Raw genomic sequence first — 21,169 nt, forward strand, 5'->3', positions numbered from 1 at the left:
TTTTTTTTTTTTTTTTGAGACAATAGTCTCACTTTGTCAGCCTTGGGATAATGCCATGGTGTTACAGCTCACAGCAACCTCACTCTTGGGCTCAAGCAATTCTCTTATCTCAGCCACCCAAGGAGCTGGGCCTACAGGCGTCCACCACAATGTCTGGCTTTTTTTTTTTTTTTTTTGTTAGAGAAAGGGTCTCACTCTTGCTCAGGCTGGTCTCAATCTCCTGAGCTCAGGTGATCCACCTGCCTCAGCCTCCCAGAGTGCTAGGATTACAGACATGAGCCACTGTGCCTGGCAGTGCTTTGAACTTCTTTCAAAAATAATTAATGGTCTTTAAAATTTTCATGGCACACCTAAGATATTCTTAAGGCACACCAGTTGAAAATCAGTGTGTAGAGTATGGTGAGAGGATGTTCCAGAGGTAGGTTGGAGCAGGAATCTGAATGAGGTCATGTTATCACAGCAGATGTATTGTGGGTAGGTGGTCTGTCCGATAAGATATATTTCAGGGAAATCATCTATGATTTACAAAAAGAGAATCTCTACCCTTATCTAGGAAGTCAGGTTCTCAGAAGTTGAATTATTTATGTCACTGCCTGCTGTGGTCCCCTATCGCTGGGCAAATAAAAACAGCCAGGACCATGGATTGAAGGTACTAATGCCTGCAAGAGGTGGGCTTCCCATATCACCAGGGAGAGCCCCAAGTGACCTCTGCCATGGCCTTTTATGCAAGCAGTATACAACAGGTGTCGGGGACCACGTACTGGAGCTATGTGAGCTTTCCCCACGGGCTCAGCTCCCACTCTGCTGCGCCAGGAATGTTCAGTGTATAATACCTGCTTGCTAACGAACCCATCTTAACTCATTATCACATGCAGCTGCTTGAGGGCTTGTCTCCGGGCAGCCAAATATCTCCATGCCAGCTAGGAGATTGTCTCGCTCCCAGGGCCTTCCTCAGGAACTGGTGGCCACTTCGACAAACAAGCTTGGTACATGGTCTCCTACATATTCAGGCTATTTTTTATATAACTCTAGTGAATTGTTTTGGCTTGAGAATATTGTTACTGAATACAATTCATTATTTATATTCAAATTGCATCCACATGTTTGTTTCTATTAATATATGTGCGTATCTGTATTTCGGCTTTAGAGTAATATTCCAGGAAAGTAAATATTACAGTTTTGCTACCTTTAGGCAAAACTATCTTAGCTTTTAAAAAGATATTCCTCTCTCAAAATAAACAGAAGAATGAAGAGAGAACTTTAAAGAATAACTTCCACAGTCTCCTAAGTTTTATGGTACCTAGTAACGTCACCTTGCTCCTCAGGTGGCTAAGAGCAGACCTTGATTCAAATTGTGGCCCTCAGCTTAGCGACTGTGTGACCTTGCAGCTGTGTGCTCCTTGGCTCGGCAGAGTGTGGGTCTCCTGTCAAACAGAAGTAGCCGTGGGAGAATTCAGCTGGAGAAACTCCCTGTGGGCAGGGGCAGTCTGTCCTGTGGACATCTACGTCTGCGGTGTCCCTCCCACAACCGAGGTGTATCTGGTGCTCAGAGAACCTTATCTGATATTTCAAAACCCTCCTACCATCACCTCATCACCAATAAGCGAACAAAAAGATAAAGTGCCACTCCTCAGGGATTTTTGCAATTTTATATTTCCATAAAATTTAAACTTGGCCGAGGTTCCAAGAATCATTTCCCCAGTGTAAAGTCTCACTGATGTATCCCAAGGTAAGAATTTTATATAATTCATATACAGTAAATGTCTATACTGTTAACTTTAAGTGGTCCCCCCCTTTCCAGCACTTCCTACTTGAAAAGTCTCTATTCAGAAGGTCACGGAGCACACTGTCTGGGGCCGTCTGTGCAGCACAGATTCTACACTGGGCACAGCTGCCTTGGCCGCTTGCCCTGCTTGCCCTGCCCTTTCCAGTGTTGCCACAGCTGACTGGCTCTTGGGCCATTCTGCCACTAGCCCTGGGCCTGCTTTCTGCTCCCAGGCGGCCTCACTGCACCGTCCCGAGGGGCAGCTTCACTGCTGTCTAGGACTGAGCTTGGACACCGCAGAGCTCCAGGTGTGTACACAGCCGCATCCTCGTCAGTCGGAAGACTTGCAGGATTCAGAGCAGGAAGAGCCCCGGGAGAGCAAAGTCCCTTGCTCTTTTGCAAGGAAATTGAGACCCTGAGACATTAAGTGACTGGCTCAGAGTCACAAAGGAATTTGTCACAGGCAGGACTCGAATTCGGGTGTCTTGACTCTGCCTGAACGCCTTCTCCAACCCCTAGAACCACAGAATAGAAAGCATCTCTCCACCTCCGGGTGGCCGTGGCTTGTTTGCCATTGTGTTTGTGTGGACAAACATACCTGAACTCCTTTATGTGTCTAAAAAAAAGAAAGAAAGACTGCTTTTTTACAAATATTTGGTGGGTCGCAGCCCAGGTGGGGTTTTGTCAGTCTTGTTATTAGACTGCTTTATCATTGACAACTTGATGATAGAGTTTCAGGCAGTTTCGGGCAAGTACTTCACTGGAGTGGAAAAGAATGCTTCCCGGAGCTCAGCCCCTCTTTACAATTTTAGCTGTTCTTCTTCATTCTTTCCCCTGTGCCTTGGCAACGTAAAAAAACTGAGTCCAATAGCAGAATCACAAATATCTCCTGAAACTCCTGCCTCCCGAAATGTTCAGTAGTTTCGTTTCTCTGTTGGCTGGAAAAGGGATTCTATTTTTTAACCATTAAGAGCTGCATAGTTTGAAAAGCAAAGTTACATCACTGAGAAGAGGAAGAAATCTGAAGTATTCTTCTGCCTGAGAGGTCAGGAAAAGAGGGAGAGAGCCTTTTTCTTTTAAACACATAAAGCAATCAGGGACTTTCAAGTGGGTGGGAAGAGGACTGCTGAAATCCACCAGGAGCCTTTTTTCAGAATACGCTTGAGATGGTGGGTACAAAACCAAGTTTGGGGTTTTGCTAGAGTTAGAGCTCCTACGATGTAGGAATGTATGTGACTCAAACCAGAAAAAAAATTCAGGTATATGAAGAAAGGTGTTTAAACATTGGGCGCCTCTGTTTCAAAGGAGATTCTTATAATTCAAATCAGCCATTCGGAGGGGCCCTGAAAAGGAAGCCCCACACATGAGTCATTCTCTGAAGAGTCCTAACAGGAGAGGCCTTAGTGCACTAAGAAAGTGGTTCCCTGGAAATGTCAGTGTTCGCATAGTTCTGTTTCCCATAAAATAGAAATAGCCTGAAACATAGAAATAATAAGAGGAAAACGTTGCTCACCTCTCTCTCTCCCTTCTTTCTTCTGACCTTAACCAGGCTGAGTTTGCAGATCCTAACTTTTTACGCTGGTTAACTTCACACCCAAGAAATGACAGTTGCACACACAAATAATTAGTCCAAATGTCTCTTTTTTTCTTTTCCCCCCAATTCAAGAACAGATCTTTGTTATTCCTTACTGCAATACAGCTGAAATAAAAGCTGTATTCCCCCCAGTGTTTGTACATGGGGATGTAAAACATCGGGCAGCAAGCTCCAACACTAGGAATCCACACAGCTACGAGGGGCCAGGCCTGGTTTTATTTTTATTTTATTTTATTTTATTTTCGAGACAGCGTATCAAGCTGTCGCCGTGGTGACACATGCTCATAGCAACCTCAAACTCTTGGGCTTACGCAGTTCTCTTGCCTCAGCCTCCCAAGTAGCTGGGACTACACGTGCCCGCCCCAACACCTGCCTATTTTTTGGTTGCAGTTGTTGTTTTAGCAGGGCTGGGCCAGGTTCGAACCCTCCAGCCTTGGTGTATATGACCAGCATCCTACTCACTGAGCTACAAGTGTTGCCACAGGCCTCGTTTTAGAGCAACACTACATATATAGGCTTCCCCCAGCCTTGCCTGCTTCCACGTGTCTTTTCTCTCCTACAGTAATACTTCTTTCTAGGGCTGGCAACCATTCCAGACCTGTCTGTCCTGATTTTAATTAGTCATTGCTTAGGGTTAGTATGACCATATAATTTATTGTCCGAGCCAAGAAACTTTTGAGATGGACAGAGATCATCTGTTACTAATTTCACCAGACACCAGGTACAAATTGGGACTGTCCCAGGCAAGTCAGAACATACAGACACATTACTTACAAAGATTTTGAGCTACACAAATTTGATTTTGACAGAAATAGATTATGCATGATCAGGAAGGTAGGTACTTCTTACAACTGAATGTATCAATTAGACTGATGTTGGCTCCTTTAAATTGAGTGACTCTAATTTGTTTACAAACACTCTGGAATTTATTCTACTCATCTATGTCTTAAACTTAGTATATAGACTATAACTTAACATTCTGGGAGGCTTAGGGTTATTGAGGCAATAGGATTATGGTTGAGAGTGCCTTTGTTTGAATCCTGACTCTTGGCACTTTCTGTGTGACCTTTGTCACATCTTGCCGAGCCATGTAGTATGCACAGCTTGGTTCGGGCTTGTAGTTGCAATAGCGGGTGGTTGGTGGTGTGTTGTTGTGAATTTTGTGAACTGTGGTCATCATCTAAAAATCACTTTGATGAATGTTTCTTTGCTTCTACACAAGTAACCCTCGTTTCCAGAGTCTAGCTTTCTCTTATGTCTCCCTCTTGGCTGTTACTATTTTTACTATAATTTTTTTAGAAATTAAGGACTTTGTTAAAATTGTATGTGACGCTGAGTAAATAGGAAATCCACCCATTTGGAGGGCACCACCACCTACCCCAGCACCATATGCCAAGCTGGGTACTCATAGCTTTGGACACCTCCATTGGTCAAAATGAAAGAATAAAAATAAAATTCTTTAATTTCCAATTAAAAAGGAACATTAAAGTAAACGAAAAAAGTATTAGGAATTAGGTAATAAAAGCAAAAAACGTAATAGTAGAAAAACAGCTCAAATCAATAAATCCAAATCCTGATTTAAAAAAAAACAGACCCAGGACCAGGTAATTTAAAAAAAAAAAAATGAAAAAGGGACAAATATACAAGAACCAAGAAGGAAACAGCTATTAGCATAGAGGGAAACAGTTTAATTATTAATGATTTAACAATTATAAGATTACATTGTGTACCTTTATGCAATTAAATTTGAAAACCTAGATGAATGGATAATTTTAAAATATATATAAATATATGTGTGTATGTTTATGCACACTATTTTGAATTGCACACGAACTTACATAACCAAAAGTATCCTCAATAGCGATAGAAAGTTTGTACAAAGGAATAGAGAAAGTGATCAAGGAGATAATCAGGAGGCCCAATCCCAGATGGTTTCACAGAAGGAGTCAGCCAGACTTGGAGACTGTCTAGAAACAACTATTTCAGACATACAAACATTCATGAAGCAAGTATCACACTGACATCAAAACCTGATAAAACTAACACACATACTTATACAGTATCATTTATGAATGTTGATACAAAAATCCTAAGTGAAAATATTAGAAATGAAACTGTATTAAGAAAATAATACATTGTGACCAAGCAAATTTTATGCCAAGAATGCAAGGATAACTCACTGTGTTAATTGGTCAAAGAAAAAAATTATGGGAGCATCGCCCAAAATATTGGAAAAGACTCTAACAAAAATTTAATGTCCATTCTTCATAAAAACACTTAACTATAAGAATGGATAGATAGTTCCTTAACATTATATAAACATATACACATACAGAAGGTGTCAAAAAATGTGTACACATTTTAAGAAAGGAGAAAACTGTATTAAAATTATAATACTCAGTATATAGTGATAACATTTGTTATTTTGTACATTGTATCTTGTATCTCTTATAATTGCAAAACTCAAGCATGACATAGTATATCAATTTTAGTAGTTTTTTTCTTTCTTAAAATTTGTATACATTATTGGGAGGACCCTCTCTCTATATATATTCCCTTCAGTCCTAAAGTCAGCATCTTAGTAGAGAAACACTTGAAGCATTCCCACCAATGTCAAAAATAAGCCAAGGAGGCTGGGTATGTTGCCTAGGATCCTAGTACTTCAGGAGGCCAAGGTGGGTCTGAGCTCACGGGTTTAAGACCAGCCTGAATAAGAGTGAGACCCCGTCTCTAAAAATAGAGTTGCTGTGAGCAATGATGCCATAGCACTCTACCTAAGTGAGACTGTCTCAAAAAAAAAAAAAAAAGTCAAGGAAGTTTGACACTTCACTGTGAGTTAGCATAATATCAGCACTGTTAGACAATCTGATTAGGTAAAACAATGGGAGAGGAAGAGTGAAAGTGTATTCATTTTTGGTGGTGTATAATTGGAGAGTTCTATAAAGAATCTGTGCTGGAACTCAAACAACATAATTCAGCCAGGATAATAGGTTATAAAAGTGACATGAATAAATCAATATGCTTCAAATATGTAAGTAATTACCATTTAGAAGATAGATTGGAGGAGAAGCCTCATGTAAAATAACAAGAAAGATAAAATACTTAATTTAAGAAGAAACATAGTAATCCCATATGTGGTATTATGAAGTGTGGCCCCCTCCATATTCATATGTTCAAGTCCTAACCCCAGAATATTTTTGGAGATAGGGCCTTTAAAGAGGTAATTAAATTAGAATGGTTCCATGGTTGTAGAATGATTCTACTACCATTCCATGCCACTGGGCCCTAATATTATCTGACTCGTGCCTTTATACAAAGAGGGATTAGGTCGTGCAGAGAGACCCGGGAAAAAAGGCCATGAGAGCATACCTCAAGGTGGAATCTGTCTGCAAGCCAAGGAGAAGAACCTCGGGGAAACTATCACACTAACACCTTGACTTTGGACTTGAGCCTTCTGAACAGTTCTTTAAGCAAACAAAGATGAGCTTTCTAATACATGGTGTTAGAGTCACTGGTTAGCCATTTGGGGGAAAAAAGATAAAATTGGATATGTTCCTCATGCCATACATAAACTATGGATCAGAGATCTAAACAAACTATGCAACCATATACTCACTAGACAAATGCATGGGTGAATTTTTACTGGCAATCTGGATATAAAAGAAGGCTTTCTATGACTTAAAAATCCATGTACAACAGAAGAGAATGTCAGTGAATTTGACTGCCAAAAATAAAAAAACAAAAAAGAGTCAAAAGACAAATGACAGGTTGTAGAAAAATATCTGCAACATATATCACAGGCTGACATCTCTCTCTATATATCTTTTTTAACGAAAGGTGAAAGGATAAAACAAAAACGAGCAAAAGGATAAACTGATAATTCATTTAAAAAAGGTATAAAAACCCTCTGAAGTACATAAAAAGAAGATCAACTTTTACTATATGAGAATTATAAACTAAAATTACACAAAAGTGCCATTTCTCAGATTGTGAAAAATTTAGAAACTTGACACGTCTGTTCTGGAGGCTGGGGCAGAGCCCATTCATTGCTGGTGACACTGCAGAACGGTACAGCCACCAGGTGTACTTCACAAGGGCAAAACTGTGTGTGCATTCACCCCTTCACCAGCCTTCCACATCACAGAACTTACCCTGACTGGACTACCAAATACATGCATGGGCACGTGCATGGCGAAATACTGTAAACGACCTAAATACTCAGATGTGAGAGATTGGTTGAATGAAGTACAGCGTTGTTAGCTGTAAAAACAAATGAGGAAAATCTGTATGCACTAATATGAAGTTATTTCTAGGTTATAAGGGAGAAAAAGCAAGTTCAAAAGTATATATAGCAGACTACCTTATTTTTAGTGGTAAAGACAGAAAGTGTACGTTCTTTTTTTTTTTTTCAAGAAACACAAGATGAACCAGTAAAAAATGAAATTGGTTATGCTATAAAGTCATCATAGGAGAGTTAAGCAGAAGAGATAGGAAATGTACTGTTTCAACTTTTAGAATCATGTTAATGGTCTCTATTAAAGTAAAATCAACAAGGATTAAAGAAGGGATCTCCTAAAACTAAATGTAAACAGCAGCAATTGTATTCAAATAAATAAACTCATTGAAAGAGAAGAATTTCAAATTAATAAAATAACCCTGAGGGGGATTTTGAGTGAATTTTGAATGAATCCAAGTACATTAACAATACACACCCAAAAATGATTTTAAAGAAAACAAACCCCAAACTTGTCTTACTAAATTTGTTTTATAAGATGTAATGAGTATAGCAATTCTGAAATTTTTGAGTTTCTTTTGGGTTTAGGCAAATTCAGACACCTATTGGTGTTAGCAGGCAGTGTTCTCACTGTTGAAGTAAAGAAATCGAGACATGAAATAGAGGAAGGCAAGTAAAAACCCTGTGCACTTGGTGTGGACTTGGAGATTACAGTATAAACGCAACAATTTCCAACACACAGGAGCTAAAATTCATGTGACTCAAGTAGATACGTAGAACAACCCAGATTTTGGTTTGTAAGTACCGTTCTTCATTATAAGGAACCAGGGGTTCCAGAACTAGTGAGAGCAAGGTAACAGACAAGCCTAGAATATCTTGTTCTAAAATTAAGAAATGCTCAAAAAATAGAAGTATATTTAAAAAAGAAAAGAAGAGAGATCACTTTGAATGGGCTCCCAAAAGCCTAATCTAAGACAATATGAAAATCAAAATAAAAACTATAGAAGATTAGAGCCCATCAACTAAGAGTCCATGAATCCATACTGATCACTGATTATTACTGATAGTATATGGATAAGTGAAAAAGGAAAGCTCTTATACTATGTTTTAGAATTCTGACTAATAAGGAACAATGGAGTTAAAGAAACATCAACTATTTTGCAACCATTGTAGCAAAAATGGATACTAAATATAAAGAGTAAAGTTTGATGAGGAGCGAGACATTTACATAGTCTCAAGGTATCTCCCCACTAATTACCTATTAATTACAAAAGGAAACATACTAGCTATACAGTAGAGGAAGTGCTCAAGCCTTTAATGGGGGTGGGGGAAGGAGGATTGAGATTAACATCAATAACAGGAAAACAGACATGGTGTGCTTCTGGATGTATGCCTGTACCGCCTAGCTAGCAATCCAGCCAAACGTGCGGGCATCAGAGTGACCCCATTTGAGAGGAAGTCTATGAAATAACTGTCCTGCATTCAACCATGTCAGCATGAAAGAGGTGAGGGGAGGCTGAGGAAGTATTCTGGATTACAGGAGGCTAAAGAAATAGGACAATACATGATTCTGGGTTAGATCCTGTATCAGGAAATTGCTACATGGGACATCATTGGGACAGTTGACAAAGTTGGAATATAATTTTACATAAAATATCAATGTTAAATTCCCCAAATTTGATAACTGTAACATATACGTATAAGTTGATTCTTTTTAGGAATTACTTGGAAATGTTATGGGATAGAGAGACATGTTAACCGCTTTCAGATCATTCAGAAAGTGTGTATTTGGAAGCAGGGGAAAGAAAGAATGAATAGGTAAATGTGTCAAAATGTTAAAAATTGGTGAATCTGGGCAAAGGGCATACAAGTTTTCTTTAAATTATTCCTGCAGTTTTTCTGTAAATTTAAAACTATTTTAAAATAAGTTAAATAGAAGAATGTTCATAGGGAAGGCAGTAGAGTCGTGTGCTCACCGCTGTGTAGGGGTGCCGAGGCTGCATGAAGGCCAGGGTCCCATCTCTTCTGGAACAAAGAATTGAAAGGGAAGGAACTGCGTGAACCAGAATCCCACCTCATTACCTTCATTCTTCTCCACATTTCCCCAAGACCAGCAGAAAATGAACAGATCCCAGGTTTTAGTGTCATTCAAGGGTGTGACTGTGGGCTTTAATCCAGGAGGAGTGGCAGCACCTGGACCCTGACCAGAGGGCCCTGTATAGGATGTGATGCTGGAGAACTACAGCCACCTCGTCTCAGTGGGTTGTTGCTTTGCCAAGCCAGAGGTGGTTTTCAAGTTGGAGCAAGGACAGGAGCCATGGATAGTAGAGGAAGAGTCCCCACACCAGAGCCACCCAGAATTCTGGAATGCTGATGACCTGATGGAGAAGAGCTGGGAAAACCAAGACCAGCATTTGTGGAAAGTTAATGTTGTCAATAATAAAAAACAGACTAAGGAGAAAAAAAAAAAGAACGTTCATAGAAGCTTTATTTAATTATACCCCAAACTGGAAACAACCCACATATTCATCAGCAGAAGATAAAAATTTTATCATCAAATGAATTATAGTATATACACATAATAAGATGCTGCTGCACACATTGGATGAATCTCACAGGCGTAACATTGAACCAAAGAACCCAGCACAAGAGTGTATACAATTTCATTCATGTGCAGATTTGTGAATTTTGCTATACATGTGTAATGCCTCAATATATTTTTAAGTTTATTAAAAGAGCTTTATACGGTATATCCGTATGACAAAAACATTTGTACCCCCTTATTATTTTGAAATTTTAAAGAAAAAATGTACCCTTACTATATTAGCAGTGGGAAAATCATTTTAATAATCAGAGATGAGGAAGGAAAGAGTTCCTGTCTGATTTATCAGGTTTCTCCACAGGGTGCTCTTTGTACTTACTGGATTGATTGAAGCGATTTGGCAGGGAGTTACATTGGAAGAAGAGGAGTTGTCTTGGGCCACACAGTAAATACAGAAACACTGATGAAAGCTGATTAGCAAAGATGAGGGCCATGCACTTTTCTTCATATCCGACACCATAGACAAGCAAAAGAAGGTCCTCACAAAATCACCATGTGGCCCCATGGGCAACAGTTCGGACACTGCTTAGAGCAAATTACTGCATGTCACCCCATAAGGTTACTGCGGAACGTGTACGCCGAATATCATGTTGGGGTGTGGAACTATATTGCCCTATGCTATGGCTGTTGCAAGGATTAATTCTCTGCCCTGTACCCCCCACCTCGTCTGAGGTATAGGAACAGGGAGTCTGCAGTTCTAAAACAGACACTCCAGTAAGCGGAATTGGTGTGTATGTATGTTTTGTAGGGGGAGGAAAGGAAGAGGAGATAGCAGATTTATTCAAGTTGCTCTCTGGTGCATTTGCAGGAAGAGGTTTAGGGGTCAATATTTGCCCCCCTCCCCCTTTAAGGGCAAGAAACAGCCAGGCGTGGTGGTTCACACCACTTTGGGAGGCCAAGGTGAGAGGAGTTTGAGAGCAGCCTAGGTAATATAGCAAGATCCCACCGCTACAAAAAAAGAAAACAAAAGTTGAGACCGTAGCTGGGTGCTGGAAAACAAGGTGGCAAGTGGTAATCCAAGCTGCAACAGCTAGAAGAAAAAGAATGTTTATGGTGGCACCTGTGGCTCAAGGAGCAGGGTGCCAGCCCCATATACCGAAAGTGGTGGGTTCAAATCCAGCCCCAGCCAAAAACTGCAAAAAAAAACCACAAAGAATGTTTATGATTGCATAAGTAATTTAACAGCATTGGACTACTTTGGAGTACAAATTTCTACTGGCATTGGGGGAGGCTTTATTAGGAATGTTTCTGAGGCAGAACAAAGTGCAGGCAGTCCCCAGCTGATGTTGCCTGTGCACTTATGGACAGAGGCTATCACAGGTAATAGGTAAATGTACCTGTTCTAACTTACATACAGATTCAACTTAAGAGCAAACCTACAGAATCCGTTTCATTCATTGCCTGGGGGCTCCCTATCGTTTACACTAAAGATGACATTTGAAAGGCAGAAGGAGAAATTATGCTTTTGATGGTTTGGCTTGGGCCGAAAAGAAAATACATTTATTGTATACTCAAAAGATTTATTTCTAAAGGATCCTATAGGGAAATTAACAAATTTTATCGCTACAGGATTATGTAGGAATTTAAGATACAGCGTGTGAGAAATTGTAATACTTTCAAATGCCAATTTTTACTAAAAAACAATTTTCAGTTAACAAGTGGTAATCCAAGTGTTCAGAGCATATTTTTTGCCTAGAAATGATGTAAATTATGAATATGTAAATCCCTCAAAAGTCTACCAAATTACTAATACCACTAAATATTGTTTCTTTGGGAAAATATATTCTGAGTCCTAACTACCAATAACAATAATAGGTTTTAAATCTCCTTCTCTCTTCTCCCGTACAATTTTTACAAAAATGGGTTTTCTCTCCCTGGTTGGGGCCACAGGAGAGCAGTTAGGTATTGCAGGGGGTTTTATTAGAAGGACCCATCCATTGACCTAGTGGGGAAAGGCAGGTGCTGGCCCTGGTTAGATCACCCTGTTAGTCACCCTGTAAGTGACTGCTAGCCAGCCTTGTGGCTGTGCCTCAGGAGGTTTTTGGAGGTCAGTAACCATGTCAGTTATTAACTCCTTAGATTCCTAACACGTAGAGCTTTTAGGAGTGACAGGAATTCTTTGCTTCTCAACAGGTGCCTACCTCTTGGGGTTTTGTGCCTTGAATTTTCAATTAGCAAAACCTGGATTTTATGGCACATTCCCCCCCACCCCTGCCTATCAGCTGACGTTAAGAATTACAGAAAAGTGGATACCTTCATTCAGATTCTTAGAAAAAAGATGTTCATAAAGTCTGACTGCTAGCACAGGATATGACATAAGCTCTGTTTCACAAAACACTGTATTTTGTGTAATTAACTATCTTCCCCGGCATTTGGACTTGATGCTGCTCACTGTATTTCCTCCCCTATATTTACTACACTTCTTTTTGTGTGTTAAACAGTTAAAGTGTGTCAGTTTAAAACGTGTGGTGAATAATTCATATCGTTCAATAAATATTAACTCTTAATGTAAAATCTTATCAGCCGGGCCGTGAAGGGGACTTGTCATTGATGATATATATTAATTGTACTTTGGTTTTTAGTGGATGAAAAATTAAGAATGAGGGAACCTCCACAGTTTCGACTTACAAGAATGTATTTTGCGGACTCCCCTCAGGCAGTTTGTCAGCGCTGCGGGTCTCAGCCACTTGTCGTCTAAAGAGTCTGTCTTTGTTCCTGAGCATAAAATACCTTTTCATTTGAATGGCGCTTCTGAGGTTGGCAGCAGCGGGGCAGGGATCAGATAATTTGTTGTCACTTACAGATTGCGTTTTAACCTGGTTGTGATGTAATTGTAGATTTTTATCATGCTCATTTTTGTCTTTCTCTCTTTTTTTTCTCTTTTATTTCCATTTTTCCAGTACTCCCTCCAGTGCTGGTTCCGAGACACAGTGAATACAACCCTCAGCACAGCCTCTTAGCTCAGTTCCGTAACTTAGGACAAAATGAGCCTCACATGCCACTCAACGCCACTTTTCCAGATTCTTTCCAGCAGCCCAACAGCCACCCGTTTCCTCCTTCTCCCGGCAGCAGCTACCCAAACTCTCCCGGGAGCAGCAGCAGCACCTACCCTCACTCTCCCACCAGCTCAGACCCCGGAAGCCCTTTCCAGATGCCAGGTAGGTGGGCACAGTCAGTGATGTCCTGTGATCACGGTGTCACAGAGCAGCCCGGTCAACCTGGGATGGAGGGAGCTTCTCAGCTCTGCTGTCTGGCACAGGGCTGTCGGCCTCGTAGGACACCACTTTTGCTGAAAGGGAACCTTGTAGCCAAGTAAGCAGATGTCTTATTTAATTTGTCAGGTACAGATGCTTCAAGAAGCTATATTTCTTCCTTGTTTTTAAAAGGTTTTCAAACAGCTGCATCCTTCTGGGAGTGGCATAATAGTTACAGTCTTTGCTCTTGATAAAAGAAGGAGAAAAACAGTGTATCATACACATTTGCTGTTACGAAAAACTCAGCCTCAACATCATTTCATCCATGGAAAAACCCCTGTTGGAAGTGCAGCCTCAGAAAAGATATTTCCTAAAGGATCACATGCCTCCCTCACTTAATTAAATTCATCTAAACAGTGATGTAATCCTAAGAAACACACACTTTAGCAACAAAGGAATTGCAACAGAAGTACTAGAAACCATCTGCTTATTCAGCATAGCAAAGACAAAAAAGGATTAATCTCCTTTTTTATAGACATAAGTAATGGTGTAATTGTTATCAAAATAAATGATTTGGCTCGGTGCCTATAGCCCAACCGGCTAAGGCGCCAGCCATGTACACCTAAGGTGGCGGGTTCGAATCCCCAGCCCGGACCCGCCAAACAATAATGACGGCTGCAACCAAAAAATAGCCGGGCGTTGTGGCAGGCGCCTGTGGTCCCAGCTACTTGGGAGGCGGAGGCAGGAGACTCGCTTGAGCCCAGGAGTTGGAGGTTGCTGTGAGCTGTAATGCCACGGCACTCTACCCAGGGGGACAGCTTGAGGCTCTGTCTCAAAAAATAAATAAATAAATAAATAAATAATGATTAATTTGGACTGATTTTTCAAGTTACTGGTTAGTAAGCACCTCAGAAAAATAAAACAAATGCCAAATTGCCACTAGACCTCAAGAAGCATGCCCTAACTAAAAATATACTTGACGTGTGTTAACATTTAAGAAGGGAGAGTGCCTGGGCAGACACGTTCATTGGGCCACGTGAAATGTTGTGGACTTGTATTGAAAATTGTAGTTCAGGCCAGGAATGAACAAGAAGTCTTCACTTTGTCCACACCTGAAAAGTGGTCCATACTTTATATTGCTTCCTTTTATTTATGTATTTATTGTGTCCTTTTATTTTAAGCCTGCTTATTTTGCATTGTTTTGTTTTTCAGTCCAAGCAATTGGGATAAGAGTGGGAGATAGATTAGTTTAAAAATCAAACTAATATACAGTGATGTCCTACCCACCCCACCCCCTTCCAAACCCATTGAGTTTGATGGACAGGTTGATAGTGAGGAGATTAGTATCACCCCAAGAGTAAATTGAAGGTTATTGTTTGAATTTACCCTTTGTCCCCTAGCTGTCAGGGATTAAGGTCTAAGCCAGGTAGAGGAAATATGGAAGAAAACCAGGGACGGGCATGGGTACTTGTGGGAATAGTAGAATACCACCAATAATTATATGCTCCCTCCTGGTGGTGCTGATGCCAGAGGTTGCTGGTGAAATTTTCACCAGCTTGTTGACAGGCATTCATTGATTCAGGCTCAGAGGAGGCTTTTAGTCTTCAAAAGACTTGGCTTGAGATAAGGCAGAGATACCCTTACAGCTGCCGGGAAGAAGCTGAATTAAAAGAAGCTGGAGAAGGAGTGAAAAAAGCATCCAGAAAAGGTCCCTGTAGTCCAGCCTGGCTGCTTTGAGCCATTGCTTGTTAGCAGCTGGATGGTGGAAGTCACTAGGTTGTGACTGAGCAGGAGCGTCAGTCTTGGAAACCACTGGGAATCTCAGGGGGAGCAGTATTAGTTATTTTTATTGCCCTGAGTGGTCCAGAGTACTTATCCAAGTATTCTTGATCCCCTCAAGTAAAATTTTGTCCCCAAGGCCCTGTCATAGGTGCTCTGACTCACAATAGCCAGTGAGGAATCTGGATTAAAAGGATTGTGAGTGGGAAAGCTATACCCTTTCTTTATATTAAGAAAACATAAAACTTGGCTCAGCGCCTGTAGCTCAAGTAGCTAAGGTGCCAGCCACATACACTAGAGCTGGCAGGTTCAAACCCAGCCCGGGCCCACTAAACAGCAATGACAACTATAACCAAAAACTAGCCAGGCACTGTGGCGGGAACCTGTAGTCCCAGCTACTTGGGAGGCTGAGGCAAGAGAATCGCTTAAGCCCAGGAGTTGGAGGTTGTTATGAGCTGTGACGCCACGGCACTCTACCTATGGGGACAGCTTGAGGCTGTATCTCAAAAAAAAACCATAAAATTTGTGTTAATTGTTTGCCAGCTGGTTACGTGCTCTTCAGAAGAAATGCTGTATGTAAATTCTGAAATAGAAGATAGCGATGATAATTCACTTTCTATTATTCTGTTACTAAGGACTTAAAAACTAGTGATTATTTAAATGGGTAGGGAAAAGAGAATCCTTACAGATGGCCTAAAATCATAGAAAAAGAACAGTTTAAACAGTAGGCTGTAATGAAACTCAGCTGGTAAATTCCTGAAAGCACGTAGGTTTAATGTAAGAGGCCTCAGAGCTCCTTTTCCTAAGAAGTCCAATGAAGCTTTCAGAGGTTTCCATCTACCAGAGAAGCTGTGAAATGCAGAGGTCCTCTCAAGCTGACCGCATAAAAGTGTATATAAATGCTCCTCCAGTTCCTTTTAAATGGCATGATCCTGGACAGGCGGGCAACTTCTGCAACTAGCAGATGGTACTCTTCTTCCCACTGAATTTTCACTAAAATATATAAGATTGTGAGACGGCAATACTTTTAAGAAAACTGTGCATCAAGTCCAATAATTGCAATATCCATTCTCTTGATGAGATTGAAATGACAACTTGATCTCTTAAGAGTTTCAGCACAAAAGAGAATATATGTTTTACGCATGAATGTTTATTCAGGTTTAAGAAATCATTTTTTTTTAACTTTGTAGCTGATACGCCCCCACCTGCTTACCTGCCACCTGAAGACCCCATGACCCAGGATGGCTCTCAGCCAATGGACACAAACATGATGGTGCCTCCACTGCCCTCAGAAATCAGCAGAGGAGGTAAAGTAAATTGCTGCTTATTTTTATAGTCTAAAAGTTATCTGTCCAAATGTTACTTTTTCTCACAAATTTGTATTAGACTCAAGAAGAGAGCCACTTGAGGCTGGGTGTGATGGCTTGAGACGGACCTGAGCAAGAACAAGACTCTGTCTCTACAAAAAAAATAGGAAAATTAGCCAGGTGTTGTGGCAGAGGCCTGTAGTCCCAGGTACTCAGGAGGCAGAGGCTGGAGGATCACTTGAGCCCAGGGTATGAGGTTGTAGTGAGCTATGATGATGGACGCCATTGCACTCTAGCGTGGGTAACAGCAAGACCCTGTCTTTAAAAAAGAAAAGCTATTTAAGAAAGCTACAGCCATGTGATAAGAGAAGCTCAGGAAAAAGAATCCTTTGGATAACAAGTAAGTCTTTCATTTAAAGAACAAGTACATTGATTTAATTGAAGAAGGCCTGTGTTTTCACCTCTTTAGATCATCAGTACTGAATGATTTTTAATTGGTGATAAAGAGAATATTTTTAAATGGAAACAATGAGAAAAAATGAACATGGTAATACCAAAGTAAGGGTTTTCACAGGTGATTTCCAGAATTGGAAGTTCCTATAACTGGGCTATGGAAAAAGTTTCTTTTGTAGCCTCATAAACCTCATATATTTTCTCGCCACAATCTGTATATAGCTGTGACTGGAACCAACTAATTGTATTTCTTTCTTGCTGTGTTTGTTCCTAACTTTGTTACTAAAAGAAATTGAGGCGGAAGTTTTTCTTCTTCTCACACTGAAGCACTTCTAAGCAGAACTGAACATTTCTCTTGCTCTCTAATAAAGGGTGGGTCATTCTTTCCAGCTGGGTATCAGCCTTGTCAGTGATGTGAGTAGAGCATGCCATCATTCTTCCAGGTCTACCTGCCAAGTTGAGTAGGCTTAAGGGCAGACAGCTGAGCTAAGTAAGTTTGTTAGAATCCCTGAGCATCTGTAAGAAGCTTGGCCACACTGGTGAATAAAACTGTTCCCAGACAGCCTTTCATGGAGGGAAGTGCTTCACCAGTGCACGGAACACATGGATTGTTCAATTGATAGAAAGTTTATGCAAATTGAAGTTAAAAGTACAGTTTGTTTGCTGGGTATGTCTTATTTCATTCTTTGTGCTTTTTTTATTAAAATGGGAGATACCTCAACATTTGTTGGGGTTGCTTATTTCTTTAAGTACTTAAAATGTGATGTGTGGTGACAGTATAATGTCAATTTATACTTGTCTAAACCCATTGAATGTACAGAACCAAGAGCAATTACCTTACCTAATGTAAGCTGTAGACTTTGAGTGATAACAATGTGTCTAATTTCAGGAAGCAGACTATTAAATAGCTTTAAGTTCTGTTAAATAGCTTTAAAATTTTTCCCCTTTAGAATAAGTTTCCTGTCAGTTAATATGTTCATGAGATAGGAATGTTGGCCTTTTTTTTTTTTTTTTTTTTTGGTAGCCTTTGGTGATTTTCCCAGAGCAGAGATCATCAAACTACAGCCCACAGGCCAATTTATCTTCTGCCTATCTTTGTAAATAAAGCTTTATTGGAACACAGCTGTGTTCATTCATTATATATTATCTGTGACTCTTTTTGTGCTGTAAGTACAGAATTAAATAGTTGTGATAGGGACTGTATAGACCACAAAATCTTTCTAGCCTTTCAGAGAAAAACTGTCACCTTCTGACCTAGATGAACAGTATTTTGAACAATCCTGAAGCTTGATAAAAGCCTTCTATTAATGATGTTGTTGCCTTCTTTAAGATTTGGAACTTGTGAATCACTAAAATTTTGTTCTTTGAAGTATAGCAAATTGACAGAGTTGCTTAGCAAACAGGGAATATGGTGTACGTTTTTGTACTACTTTAAGTATATAAAGCAGCTAATGTATGTGTGGGATTTTTTAAATGATCATTTTCCTTTGTTTTTCTTTTTTTAAACAAATTCTAAAGTACAGTGCATTTTTATGGAGGTTGATGTTAAGAACACAAAGATACTTCTCCTTTAGCAGTTAAATTCCATGACTGGATTTTCTTTCTTTCTTTTTTTTTTTAATGCTTGTATACCCAAGACTTCATAAACCTCAGATCATTATATATCGGTATGCTAAAAATATATGGTTTGTATTCCTGGAACCTCTAAAGCAGTGGTACAAGAGTTTTTACTACAGAAGGAACTTGTCTTTAAAAGCTTTTAGTTGCAAATATTTAGAAGCATGTTCTGTTTGGAGATTTGTTAGTCTTAAGAGATTTGACTTAACAAGCTGCATCCTGTCAGTAAAGTTGGGTAATTTCCATTGTTGGCCCATTCTGGGAATGGAGAGACAAAACACACCTGCTCTGCATGACTTAAAGCAAATATAAGGAAGTTAGCATGAAATCTGGATGAGAAAGATATGATTCATTCTGTAAGAATGGCCAGCTGGCAAGATTTCTTCCTGAGTTTGAGAACTGGAGCAAAGCTGTAGCTCTGATAGCAACTTAATATGAAGTCAAGTGACTTCTTATCAATAATTAGGAACCCATTTTCATTGCTTTGGAAAAGCATAGGCATACTAAGGCCTGGCCAAAAGTAATTCCTTTTTATGTCAGCACCTTGGGCCCATTTCCTATCTTCTATTGTCCTCTTCCCACTTGTTTTCTCACTTGTCACTTGTTGTTTCTTTAGATAGTGAGCCAGGGTCTGTAGTAGGGGTGATTTCCATTTCTGCATATTACAGAGCAATTAGCATGTTGTTAGTATTCAGCAAAGACTCTTGCTATGCTTGCTTGGCCGGTATTTTGGTTATCTGATAGTAATTGGAGAAAACTGTTTCCCAATTAAAGGAGAATGTCGTGTTTGCTAAGAGGTACCTGCTTTAGCCATCACAGCAGAACTGTGATCAGTGCATCAGAATAGCACTTGCTTTTCCACATCTTCATCCATGATCCTGAGCCAATTTCTACAACCCAGTTTCAGTTTTTGAGAGCCTGAGGCCCTAACCCTGGGTGATAAAACCTTTTCTTTCTTACAGACGTGCAGGCAGTTGCTTATGAAGAACCAAAACACTGGTGCTCTATTGTCTACTATGAGCTCAACAATCGTGTGGGTGAAGCGTTCCATGCCTCCTCCACCAGTGTGTTGGTGGATGGTTTCACTGATCCTTCCAACAATAAGAACCGTTTCTGCCTTGGGCTGCTCTCCAACGTTAACCGGAATTCCACTATTGAAAACACGAGGCGGCACATTGGAAAAGGTGAATTTTCACTTTAACTTCTTTCAAATTTGTGTTTTCTTCTTCCCCGAGAGCTGGTCATTCCTGTAGCAAACTAGTACAGCAAAGCCAGGAAACGTTGACTTGCTGTAGTTGGTAAATATTTTTCCAATTTCTACCATTTGGAATCTCTTCCTGTCAGGGATTTTTGTGGTCCGTCGACTCTCAGAATACTGATATTAATTAGTTGAAATTATGACTTGCTATTTTGGGACATTTGTTTTTGCTACAAAATAAGATGGCTATTAAAAAATGAATTACAATCTAAAATTAAAAACACATTAAAACTAATTTAATTGTATTTCAGATGACTCTCATAGCTCAGTGAAAAGAAAAGAACAAACTGATGACTTCTGCACATAGTATTGGACTGTGTGTCTTCGGTCTAGGCCAGGCGGGGTAGGCTCAGAGAAGGATTTCAGACAAATCCTGAGCTCTTTTTAGTAGGCTTGATTATTTGATCATGATATGAGTGAAACAGTTCTGAAACTTTCCGATGTATAATATTAAGTAAGTGACTAAACACGTAGCTTTTGTCAGGACCCTGGATTTCTTCTGTGGAATAAGGGACATACAGATGTGGAGGAAGGCAAAACCTCAACCCCGTAGAGGTGTATGGAGGTTGGTAGATACCATAATCCTCCAGACGCCGTACCCTGAGGAGGCCGTGACATCACCTCTGCAGAATTCGAGCTGAGAACGCAAAGCTGACTCTAATCCTGAGGAAACATCAAACTCAGTGAGGAAGGTCTCATCAAAAAGGTTGAAGAGGAACTTTATTCCTCTAAAATGTCAGTGTCAACAGACAAAGAAGGGTGTGGGAATGTTCCAGATTGTACCAAACAGGGAAGAAAAAAACACTATAAAAGACATACTGAGGCCAGCAAGCAAAAGTGGAATATGAATTGTAGATTGGATCAATGTTAAATTTACTGGCATTCTAGACTCCAGAATGCTTACATATTTAGAGAAATGGTTCAGGGATAAATTATATATATAAAGGTACCTATGTCTATCTACTTTCTATCAAAAACAGTCCTGCATTAGGATACATACATATGTACACACACGAATATATATATATATATATATATATATATGTGTGTGTGGTGTGTGGGGAGGGACCCCAAAGGGGGTGAGGGCAAGGATGAGAAAGTAAATGGGGTAAATTGTCACAATAAATGAATCTGGATAATGGTAAGTGGGTGTTCCTTGTTCTGTGTTTCCTTGTTCTATTTCAAACTTTTGTAGAAATTGGAATTTATTCCCAGAATAAAAATAAAAAATTACCTGTGAAATTTAGAACAGTTGACCAAATGAAAGTAATTTAATCGGTGCCAAAAGGGCATTCAACATGAAGTTGAATATTGAATTCTTTAAACCAGGAATTGGTATTTTTTAATATGATTAAAGAAAAAAAAA

General features: G+C 39.9%; 1 protein-coding gene across 1 annotated transcript in view; it reads left to right on the plus strand.

The window, feature by feature from the left end:
- The window catches only part of SMAD1 (SMAD family member 1), a 45,501-nt gene that overhangs the window by 15,867 nt on the left and 8,465 nt on the right, over positions 1-21,169 (plus strand). Inside the window, exons 2-4 of the mRNA XM_012805421.2 lie at positions 13,096-13,353; positions 16,359-16,475; positions 19,508-19,729. Of these exons, the coding sequence (XP_012660875.1) occupies positions 13,096-13,353; positions 16,359-16,475; positions 19,508-19,729 (597 nt within the window). The remainder of the gene's footprint in view (positions 1-13,095; positions 13,354-16,358; positions 16,476-19,507; positions 19,730-21,169) is intronic.

This window comes from Otolemur garnettii, unplaced genomic scaffold (assembly GCF_000181295.1).
Source record: "Otolemur garnettii isolate 467f Iridium unplaced genomic scaffold, OtoGar3 scaffold00041, whole genome shotgun sequence".
NCBI classification, from domain to species: domain Eukaryota; kingdom Metazoa; phylum Chordata; class Mammalia; order Primates; family Galagidae; genus Otolemur; species Otolemur garnettii.